The 12,478-nt window shown below is 33.4% G+C and overlaps 1 protein-coding gene across 6 annotated transcripts; it reads right to left on the reverse strand.

Annotated features, from left to right (window-relative positions):
- Positions 1-1,650: 1,650 nt before the first annotated feature.
- Positions 1,651-10,082, reverse strand: LOC110099068. Of its 6 annotated transcripts, none has more exons than XM_020826097.2 (9): positions 9,927-10,082; positions 9,196-9,407; positions 8,380-8,703; positions 8,000-8,228; positions 6,940-6,972; positions 6,744-6,868; positions 3,961-4,168; positions 2,874-3,121; positions 1,651-2,133 (listed from the first exon to the last, which is right to left on the reverse strand). In XM_020826097.2, exons 2-9 carry the CDS (start codon positions 9,303-9,305, stop codon positions 1,965-1,967), a joined length of 1,446 nt encoding a protein of 481 aa, XP_020681756.1. In that variant the 5' UTR covers positions 9,306-9,407; positions 9,927-10,082; the 3' UTR covers positions 1,651-1,964. The 6 variants fall into 6 exon arrangements, with proteins under 6 accessions (XP_020681756.1, XP_020681755.1, XP_020681752.1 ...); XM_020826096.2 differs by having other exon boundaries at positions 3,961-4,165; positions 6,940-7,086; XM_020826093.2 differs by having other exon boundaries at positions 6,940-7,086.
- Between the last annotated feature and the right edge of the window lie 2,396 nt (positions 10,083-12,478).

Genomic DNA, 12,478 nt, shown 5'->3' on the forward strand with positions numbered 1-12,478 from the left:
AGATAGTAAAGCCAAATAACTTCTGTAGTATGTGAGAGAAAAAACAAAAAACACAACACTATTATATGAATTAAAATTGATTCAATCTTGTGACCTAAATCCATTATGTATAAAGGAGCAAATATATTAGCAAGTCTCAAGGAAAATAAGAATTTGGTGGCTCAATTATATGAGAAATAAAGAGAAAAGGAAATTAAGAAATTGAAATCATCTTGTACTTCAAAAGTTTATCTAGAAGAAAACCCTTCTAAGACTTCCAAAAGGCCAAATAAAGTCCCCACCATAGGCATTAGAAGCATTACACTATTGATGCAGAATGATATAGTTACATTTATCAAGTGAAAATTAATTAGAGTTAAAGTTTATAATCTTCAGATTTGGATATTAGTTTTTCAATAAAAGAAAACTAAGGTTTCATTTAAGACGGTTTTTTTCTTTCTTTTTGAAGTAGCTTTATAGTTTTTTTTTTTTTTTTTTTTGAACTAAAAATTTTTTGTACTAAAAAGCTGCTTTAGAAAGTATTAAAAAAGCCACCGCAAATGAAGCCTAAACAGCATGCATGCCCTCTGAAAGAATGAAACTGTGCAGCATGCAGGCAACTTCAGCTCATTGATAGATATAGCAACATAGTATTTACCATCTAGTACTGTAAGCAGGTTGCTCATTGAAAATTAGCTAGCTCAAACTCTGATAGGATAATCATGCTTAAAACAATCTAAAACGAAAACTAAATTGAAATCAAACTAAGGCTTCGTTTGGGACAGCTTTCTTACTGCTTCTTAAAGTAACTTTTTAGTATAAAAATTTTAATTTTTGTACTTAAAAACTGCTTTAAGAAACAGTATCAAAACCGTCCCAAACGAAGCCTAAGTCTTCGTTTGGAACAGCTTTCTTACTGCTTCTTAAAATAAATTTTTAGTATAAAATTTTTAATTTTTATATTAAAAAATAGTTTTAAGAAGCAATAAGAAAGCCATCCAAACAAAACCTAAATCATTCAGTTTAATTTCTCTTTTTGAGGATTTGATACTTCTAGATTCAGTTTGGTAGCCAAAAATATTTGGTTTGAGAGGCAAATGGAATGACATGAGAGAATTTATTCCTGCTGCGGGGCATATGTTCTGAAAACTAAGAAATGTGTCACTTTAATCAAAGCCGTTAGAGCAAAACAGGATCGAGCCCAGCTGTGAATAGAAGAAGGATTAAGCTTCAGCAACTACTTATCATTTGACATGGTTTTGGGATGAAGCTCATCACAATCATGCAAAATATATGAAAACCAATCTGCAATGCTTCCACATAAATGGAGTGGAAGAAGGATTAAGCTACAGAAACTACTTATCATTTGACATGATTGGGATGAAGCTCATCACAATCATGCAAAATGTATGAAAAGGTTAAACTAAAAATAATATTGTAGGCAATGTACAAAACAAACTTTCTTTTATGTATAGGTATAGATGATATGATATTCCTGTATCAACTCAATTAGCTGAATCAACATAACCTTAAATAAGTTAATTAACCTAAGAACGATTATTTACAAAACACACTAGTTTTTTTATGACAAAACTCCTGCATTTATGCCAATGCAGATAAATAGAGATGCAAACAAAATATCAGTGTCGTACAAATAAAACTCAGTAGGAATTTAAGACACCAGAAAATGAATTGACAAATACCAATCAGTAAAAGATGCAATTTAACAACATCAGAATTACATTAGCCTTTGAATGGCTTGCCCCCGCGGAATTACAAGATTAAATTTGGAGGTTGCTTGGCAAAATTGATAATCAAATAGCCTACAATTTCTCTCTTCTATTTGCAAATTCAAAACTGAAGATAGAAGGGCAAGTAATCAATTTTAAGGATATTTACGAATCATATTCCCATCCTACAATGAAAATTGATGCACAAAAATAAGCTGTGCAGTAATTATGAAAAAAAAAAAAAAAATTACCTTCTTACTTCCAACCCAGGGACTGCCTTATCCCGGAAAAAACAAGTCCTAAAGACCTACCAATCATGCACACAAGAAAGAAAGATACAGCACTCCTTGCCTTCTCAAAAAAAGCTTTCACCAATGGCATCGCAACATCAGAGAATTCCAGAAACAAGCTGAAATAGTATCTCCTGCAACAAAAGGCGACTCATATTAATTCAGGACTTCAGTATAAACCATTCAACCAGTCTACATGGTTCTCAAGGAAAGAGCTGTACTATGTATCATACAAATGTAAAACAATGATATTATGTTCTAGACTACATTATAAACTCATCCTCAATATTGCCAGGTCAATATAAATTGGAAATGGACATGCAATTAAACCATTCAAACAATCGCACAATTCCAAACATGCTATTTGAAGTTCTGAATTTTTAGTCTGTAAAATTCCTAGCACTTCATGTAAACTTTACCCGCACAGCACTGACATGTTTACCACAAATCATAGAAGAATTATGCCAACTAAAGCTACTTACTTTTGCAAAGAAAACTTACTCAAATTCTCTATTTCATTCTAACATTGTATGATTCTCTCTCTCTCTCTCTCTCTCTCTCTCTCTCTCTCTCTCTCTATTTACTTATGTCTATCCCTCTATTTACTTTTAGATAAAGAACTTATGACGGCCATAAATTTCTATCTTTTATTATATATTTCACTCAATATAGAAGTTCAAGTCATGGAAATTATCTACAATTTTATCAAGTGTCTGATTCCAGTCTTGTCCAACATTTGCAAGGTTAAGCACATCAACCAAGCATCTTCATCATGTCATAGTTAATCAGTCACAGATGTCAGTATATCACATGAACGACTTCATAAACACGCATGAGGAGAGATTTCAATTATGGCAAATTTGGGTGTGCTTACCATCCAGTCAAAGCTTGCAATTCTTTGGTGCGTTTAACATTCAAGGAAAGTGAGCTGATCTGAACACAGTTCAATGCGGATGGAACTGCTTGTGTGGTGAAGAAGAGTTTTTTCCAAATAGATTTTGTAGTTTGACAATCAAGTTGATCATCCTTCTTTTGTCTGAATAAGACAAATAACTCGAAGCGGTCCTCATACAAAGAGACAACTGATTCAAAGTTCTGTTGTAGCCACTGCTTCAATACAACCTAATAATAGTATCACAGATTAGGAGAATATAAAAAAGAATGATGCATTTATTACTTCAAAATTCATCTGCATAGAATGATTATGCATAGAGGTTTCCTACAATCCATGATCCAGGTGAAATCATTTAAAGTTCAGAATTCAGGTTCTTATACCAGACTAAGGACAGAAAACACTATTTCATTCTGCAAAACAAATATATGATCAACTCAACTCTATTATTAGACAAGACTATGGCCTACAATTGCATTGTCCAACATTGAGCCAACGGTACTTACAACTTCAATTTTGCTGATTTCAAAATTAGGAAACTATCTGCCAACTAAACAGTTAACAGAAACTCATACAATAATAATATTAATAGGTCATATAGCATCGGCATTAGACAAAGAACTGCCCAACCCAGCACGTCAGGAAAATAAAGGTCCAGACTTAGCATGGACATAAAAATATGAGATGTGCGTCCAGACTGAACTCTGATGAATTCACATTGCAAAATAATTAGATATAGCTTACTTTTAGCTCATTAAAACACACTAAGAATTGATCTAGCGTTCCGATAGGTATTGGAACTAAAAACCTAAAAAGCAAAATTATAAACCTGATCAAAATGTATGGTTACAGGACATGGAGAGAAACACAGAACAAATATTGCATAACCAAATCATCCGCATCCCTACCAAGCAAATTGAGGAGATGGACATTAAAGTTTATCCATTAGCAGCTACAGTTGACAGAATATCCAAGCATTGGAGTACAAAAATATGGTAATTTACATGGACGATGATGCTAAAAGCAGCTAGAAGAGTATACATTTTTATAGTAAAGCAGCACTGCGCACCTCATTGCGTAATCTCTGAAGTACTCTTGTAGAAAGGGGGCATATTTTTAAGCCCAACGAATTTATTTCAATTGACATGTCACTATCAACAGAAATAAGCTCTAGATATATGCAAGCAACTGCATCAGCCAATGTTATCACCAAATCCTCTAGAATTTCAACCCCATGTTTAACAAGAAAGTTTGTGTCAAAACAGCATCCCGACCTGCTGAAATATAAACAAGAAGCCAATGCCAAATTATACTGAAAGCATATATTCATGATAGGCATTGAAGTCAGAGACTAAAAACATCATAGATATGTTTAGACCAGCAAATATAACTTTCAATGGATTACAGAATGATGGCTCTCAGGATGGCTTCAAGGAGGGAAATAGAAAGAATAATGTTACAATAATAATTAAAATTGTAGTAGTCTTAATAATGATAATAGAGAGAGAGAGAGAGAGAGAGAAGGAGAGATTTTACCAAAATGAATACTGTTTGACTCAATTTGCAATATATTCAAACTTTAATTTTGTGCATGAATTAATTTTAACCTTTAATATGATCCAAGTCTGCGTAGTTAAATTCTATTTGGAAATCTATTATTAGAGCTTTCAGATTTGAAATCTACTGTTTTCTACAAATATCGCAGGGGAAAATAACTGATTCTATTATTAGTTTGTTTCTCATCAAATCCTGATTATTGTGCATTCATTTTCATTAGACATTTGGCATTTTATTAGTAGCATCATAAACACAGCATGGTCCCTTTGGTTTCTCATCGTACAGGGCAATCAGCTTGACATAACTGAATTGAGAGAAAATTATTTGACTGGTTCTTCGTTTTCTCTTGCTTTATTCTTTCTATTTATTTAGAGATTTTTATAGAAGTGAGATAGGTTTGACTCATTTAACTAAATATACACACATTAATTTTCTGCAGTATATGAATTTGTTTTAGCACTTTATATGATCTAAGTTCATATGGTTAATTTCTATTTGGAGATCTGTTAATAGATTTTTCATATTTGAATTCTACAGTTTTCTACAAAAATATCTCAAGGGAAAATACGATTGATTCTATCATCAGTTTGCTTCCAATTGAATCGCGCTTATTGTGATTTTGTTTTCATTAGATTGTTGGCATTTTATTAGTAGCATCATCAACATTGGATAATGTTCTTGGTGTTCGTTGCATATCATCTTAAAGACTTGGATTTCCTTGGAAAGAGAACCTAGATAGCCCCGCAGTGGGTTTACAAGATTGAATTGAAAGAAATTTATTTGCATATCTATCATCACATGTGCTAACTACTTGTAAAAATCTATATTATCTATTATAGTCATATTTCCTCTTTGGTAAGGATATTCTCATTTATCGTTCTCTTCTCTTTTCTATATACAGGCACATATACACTCTTACAAAAAAGATAATTCTATAAAAAAATAACCCATTATAGTTGCTTATCGCTTCTAACATGGTATTAAGTACGTCAATATCTCCATCTCTCAACTACCTTTTGATCAAACTTTTGGATCTCGTTACTTGATGTGAACTACAGGCATCCTCTTGCCTGATTGTAAACCACATATGCTCATGTGTTGCACTCCGATTGCACCACCACCCATCACATGCAATCAATCCCAACTCTTGAACTTCAATCCCTTAGACATAAAATCGAGGAACATCCACCAAAAATCAAGAACAAATCTCTTGCCTCATCTCCTAGCTCCTGACCATCAAGGATCCCTTTGGCATGCAAGACCTCTTATTGATCCTGCTCGGCAACACTCACATTTCTCTTATCACTAGGCATCCAAAAAATCACAATGACCTATTATAGTAAACCTATATCCATGGTTCCCTCCACAGATGCATACACCGTTTCAACTTTTGATCACACATATCACATCATGACCTCATTCGTATCTTTCAACAATTTCTTTGTGATCTCCTCTCTTCTCCAACATCAATACTCTTTGTTGAGACACTAAATTGTCTCTCTCTAACAATATTCTCTACCAAAACTCTCAATTGATACCTCTATCCAAGATCTTATCACCTTCTCTAACACAATCATTAGTGAATCTGTGTATGATTCACACTACTCTTATTGGTGAATCAGTTGTGCTTCTCTTATGACACTTACAACTTTTGAGCAATAAAACCTTTAACTACATCTTTGGTTGTTGTTGTTTCCAAATTCAAGTTGATATTTTCTATGCCACCTTGAATTTGCGAGAGAATGCTACAATATCTAAATAACTATATGTATTAACTATTTATAGTATGAATCTAAAAGATTTATTGTTATTATATTTCCTCATTCTTGAGGGTAATTTGATTTATTATATTTATCTTTTTTTTTTTCTTCTCTAACTTATATGTAGGGCATAAGCACATACATGCTTGTGCACGAAAGATAATTTAACAAAAATATAATCTTTTCAACTCTCCCTCTCTTTCTTTTGAAAAATAATATATATATTTATTAACAGGAAGCTCAACCATGCTAATGATGTTAAAGCCTGCACCAATTTACTTTCACAAATATTGAATGTGGAGATCTAGATTTACAAACAAAAACATATGAATGAAAACCGCGTCAATGACAAATTATCACATCCTGCAACTCTTTTAGCACTATGAGTGCTAGAAACTATCAAGTATAATGTGTTTTACATGCACTTATAAGCAGTTTTACCCATGATGTAGCCCCTAACTCAAGCAAACTGTGGTATGAAAAGGGGAAAAGTAAAGGGATGAGGATGAGTACTTGCAGGGATTTAGCTCGATACCTGAGAGAATCAAATCTGAGAAAGAACAAAATATCTGCATATAGTTCAGTCTTCCCTGATCTCTTTATATTGTTTAGTACCACATCATTTCCCTTCAATTTCTCAGACAGCTGGACAACAGGATTCTGAGAGAGTCTCTAACTTCAATACGAGAGACAAGACAAAACATTAAATCAAACTTTAGACTTTGTAGTACCATGTTGCGGCCACCAGCACCCAAAGAGAGTTCCTGTTCCAACCATTTGGTTAATATTTGTGTAACTATTGCTTTAAAGATTTCTGATACCACCACTAGCCAGGCACCTCGGTTAACAGCTTCATGAGATGAATGAATATTACTAACCTGTCCAAGCATAAAAAGGTTGTTCACACATGAAACCAAAAAATATTCATTAAACATAACACAAAATATATGAAATATGCCAATGTCAGAGGAAAACAGCAAAATTTCCATAAATAGGGAAAAAAAATCAGGACAATAAATTTTCAAAGATGAGGCAATGGATAAAAGGGTAGACTTTGACAGAAAGATGAACCTTCTTTATATGTTTTAACACTTGGAGAAGAAACAATGTGATGGACAAATTGGAATGGCGGAAAATTGATCGTCCATAAGCAGAGTGGGGTTGAGCAACAGATGAAACCAATAATTTGAGTGGGTGAATGATGATGTATGTAAAATAGGTGTAAGGCAGGGTATCGGAAAGAAATTTTACCCAGTAGATTCAGCTGCAGAGGGATAACCAAGCAAAACCTTCCAAGACTATATTATGCTGATATTAAAAAATAAATACTTACAAAGTAAAATATGTAAAACAAACTTAAAAATATATTTTAGTTACCTTTCAAGAGGATCATCATCAGACTTTTTAAGAGCTACTTTTAGAAGACTCAAAAAAACCAAACATCAAACTCCTCTTTTTCACACCTTATCACCCACAAACCTATGGTCAAACCTAGGCTTGTATGGTGTGGATGATATCAGAAGCCCTGTTATCCAAATTTATATGATGAAGAGTGAAGAATTTATGTATGATGTGCAATTTGTATGTATCACAAGAGCTGAACTAACCCAATTCCCTCTCCCTCTCTCCAAACCATCATCCGAAACCATACTCTATTGCGAGTGTATAATAAAGAAGATTAAAAAAAGGAATGATGAACTTTAATTTTAGGATGCTAACATAACAGTGTCATGCAAACAGCAAGTCTTATGATTCATATATAAAAAGAGAGGTGTGGAGGGCAATGCCTGCCTCTTTTTGTAGCCTCCATAAAGTAGTCCAAAGCAATCTCCAAGTAGGACCTTGATTGAGCGCAAAGAGACTTAAAGCATCTTTTTGACTGACATCTGCAATATCAACAGCTTTGTTATCCAAAGTAACACCATTACCAGTTGTATCCAATGCATCAAGAAGTTTCCCGTTAACTTCATCCCATATGGTATTTGTCTTCGAACTGGTTATGTTCTCGCTTATTTCAGACCTGCCAAATAAACTTCCTATCAAAACAAATGACTATGTAATGTGCCTAGTTCATGAAGATTGGAAACACATCAACTCATGGTTTGCAGCCTTCCAGCAACCCAATCTGCATACCACATGTACTTGATTAAATTGTGGCAGCTTACTCTTACCTACCATAAGACATAGGAGATGATGAACCCAAGTTTTCCTTTGCGTAGTGACTCATAAAATCAAAATTCTTCCTCTGTGGCACAGCCCCAGCCATATATGCCAAGATGACACTAACCATCAGAAGCACTTCATCCATGGCAGAAACCAAATTTGATGGTGCTGCATTCTCCGGGTCAACAAGCATTCCCCAGCAACAACACTTAGAGAAATTTGCATTCAAGCCACGAATTTCATTTGCACAAATAAGAATGGCAGGTTGAACAATATAAAGTCTTGATGATGAAAAATATGACTTATGACTTCTACCAAAGAGAAGGCAATCCCTACAAGCAAAAGAGAGAATGCAAATAATCTGACCATAGAATTAAGATTGCACATATAACATGATAGTAGATGGAGGAAATATACATTTATCACAGAAAAAAATAGTCATCCAACTATTCGAATGTAGCCAATTAAACCAAAAATATCACATTTATCCAATTTAGTCCCTCGATTGAACAAAATTGATCCCAAATAACCTCTCATATAAAAATTGATGGAAATTTGGATATAAAATTGATCATAATTTAGTCCATCAACTATACAAAATTGAACTCAACATTTGGGATAAACTTTATATAGTCGAGGAACTAAATTTGAGGAATATGATACTTTTGAATTAAATCGATTACATATGAATAGTTTGGGAACTATTTTGGGCATTTATCCATTCAGTATATCTCTGATCAACAACTAATTTGAAAAACATGATGGAATGAAATTAAAATATTTATGATACTCATCAAAGAATAAAAAAGGAAGTTAGTTCACACCGTGGTCGATTCCTCAAATTTACATTCCTAGGCATGAGAATATTTCCTCTTGGCACAATTCTCTGTAGTTGCAATTTAGCACATGATGGTATAACAGAATAGTCTGCCATCTAGTGCGAGTAGTGCTTCTCGTGAAACTTTAGTTAAATCAGAGCATTTCATAGAATCTATCAGCACAATCAAGATAATACTTGCCAGCAGACACCACGCTCCTGCACACACATTGATAACAGGTAATGCAATAAGCTTCCCAATTCATTTAGAAGTTAGAACATCTCAGAATTGAAAAAAGTACCCAGAAAATAGAGTCTCACGGCCCTAGTTAGTTCCATCATAGGCTTACGGTGAAAACATAGATGTAAGGAACAAATTAATACAAAACGCACAGCAACATTGCTCGCAGATACCTCCTAGTGCTATGCCTAAACCTAAAAGCCAGAATCCACGAGTCAAACAGAAAGTCGCTAAAAATCAACACCCAAAAACCCTAGCTACAAAAGGCTAAAACATCAGTTTCGTCAATTAGCAAATCCTAGAAATGAAATCCGTCCATCTTAGAAACCTATCTCTTCTTTTCAATTGGCAGAATTGCAGAATGCCAATCCAATGCAATGAGCAGAGCCAAAATCAACTTGAACGCGCGCTCACAGAATGTCAACACTAGATGCTGTAATAATGAAGAAAGATTGCAAATGGTAGATAAACATTGAGAGAGAGAGAGAGTCATATACCTAGATGGCCGACGCTTTTACTTCCCTCGCCTCCACCGGAGCCCGCCAGCGAGGTTTTGGGTTCAGATACTTGGTAAGAAAATACTAATCTCACACTCTCTTTTCCATCACCGCAGAGGCGCAAGCTCTGTGGTGCGTTTGAAGTAACGAACACTGCGCGTGGATTGATGAGCATATATGGAGTGGTATTAAACTAAATTAAGGGCAACATTTTTCTTTACACATTTCTTGGGTGATATACATACATTATATAAAACCCTTATTTGCCTACATGACTCCTAAGATTTATATTTATTTATATATAATGTCTAAATTATATTAAAATTTATGCATGAAAAATATAAATGTCAAAAAATAACCTAATTCCACAACCTAACTCATTTTCATCTTTAAAAATTTTGAATTGAAGTTAATCTGATTACTATTTAAGTCATATCTGATTATAAACTACACATCCACTTCATATTGGACTCGTTTTTTTATTGATCTAATTATTGTTTCGGTTCATATTAAGTAAGTTTGAGATGGGTTAATTAGTTTAATTAAGGCATATTCAGATTAATTGGCTCATCTTTATCCATGAAATACATTATCTTTATAATGGACGGGTTGTATAAATATATTTCATATAATTTTATTTAAAGAAATATAATTGAAATGAAAAGTTGAAAATACTCTTATAAAAGACAGATTGGTCATAATCCATCGTAGTCTTGTGAGCATTTGAATAAAAATTTGCTTTGACTTTTCTCGTCAAAGGACCTTGATTGTCATCTTACAGCGCTTCATTGTGTTCCCTTCCAACACTTCTTTATTGTCATCTCTTTCACTAACCTATTATTCAAGATTCGTGTTGATGGGTTCTGTTCTTATTTATGTTAGAACTCATTCAATATCAATTACAAAACTATCAATTATAGGTCATAATAGTAAGGAGATGTAAGGAGAATCATAGGTTCAAAAATAAATGAGATTTTGATCTAATATTTAGTGTTTGATCCTTGTTTGAAATTTATATTAGAACTTTGTATATTATTCAATCCTTCTTTGAACCTAATTTCACATGGAATGGTCGAATTCTATGTATGAAATAAATATTTAAATCTTATTTGAATAATGATCAAACACTGAATAAAAGATTCAAAATGTGTTGGTTTTCAAACTTTAGGCCTTCCTTACATCCTTTTTTCCTATTATAACCAATGAATATTGGTGTTGGAATGGACAATGACTGCATTCAAATTTATATAATGAAAATAGATCGACACACCGATAATATGTTGAATTGACAAGTATTTACTATGAAGCTTTGCAATAAGAGGAATTATTCTGTGTGGAGATTGGACGCATAACACCGTCCGGAGACCAACCAGAATGTGTCACGTCAACGGTACCGAGCCGCAGTACCGAGCACAGGGATAACATGGTGCATTATGGTTAATCGCCGGACGGCTTTCGACGTCCGCACAGAATAATTAATCTTGCAACAGAGGGATCAATTGACATCAAATATGAGTGTTTCCTGGAAGACAATGATGGTGCTTGGGAGAGAAGTGCTTGAGTTGTTATCTTGTACAAATATTTGCATTATCAATTAAAACTATACTTAAGCATGATATTAATTTGATCAGAGATAAACTTTCTACCACAATTCTTCAAATAAAAATAAAATTTATATATTTATTCAATTGTCTATATCATGAGACTTGTAAAATTAAAAAATAAAAAATAAAAAAAAACGTTTCAGAGGGGTTGGACGAGGGTAGTAAAACATTTGGATTGACATATCTAAAACCCGAGATCTACTGATGTTGATTAAGGCTTCGTTTGAGACGACTTTTTTGTTGCTTCTTAAAGCAGCTTTCTAGTACTAGAAAGCTTATTTAAGAAGCAGTAAAAAAACCGCCCCAAACGAAGCCTAAGTTCGAGCTTTAATGCAAGCTTAAAATATAAGTTAAAGTAAGCTCATTAGTCTTCTTGTTTATTATTATGAAAAGTGAAGATAATTTTAATTATAAGGAAATTTTGAAAGAAGTAATAAAAAATCGATTAAGATAAAAAATAGAGAGTTAAACATTTTAAATAATATTATATTTAAATTATTGAGTTTTAATATATTTTGAATATAATTTATATTGATTTTAACTCATGAGCTAAATCAAATCTGGGTCAAATATTGCTGGTTATCTTAACGCAGAGTAATTTACCAAACGAAATTTGATTTGACTTTTAAGACCGTCTCTTTCAAGGGGAAAGCGGGGTCAATGTAAGCTGGAATGAAGTTTACACAATCAATTGGATGGAGTGAAAGCAAAAAATATTTCCATATGTTTTATCTTGTATTATTTAGATAATAATATTATAGATGATACGTCATCTCAAAATTATCATGATTGGGCACGTATCTCGAGGCAAAATCAGTTCAGAAACTTCAAAAATTAATTTCGGGAGCATATGAACTCCGATTTCAGCGAGCTTATAGTCAAACTGAGCGTCTCGGAAACACGAACCCAACGACACCAAGATCAACCCAATTTGAGCCCAAATGAGTC

The sequence above is a fragment of the Dendrobium catenatum genome, unplaced genomic scaffold (genome assembly GCF_001605985.2).
Source record: "Dendrobium catenatum unplaced genomic scaffold, ASM160598v2 fragScaff_scaffold_1632, whole genome shotgun sequence".
NCBI lineage: Eukaryota > Viridiplantae > Streptophyta > Magnoliopsida > Asparagales > Orchidaceae > Dendrobium > Dendrobium catenatum.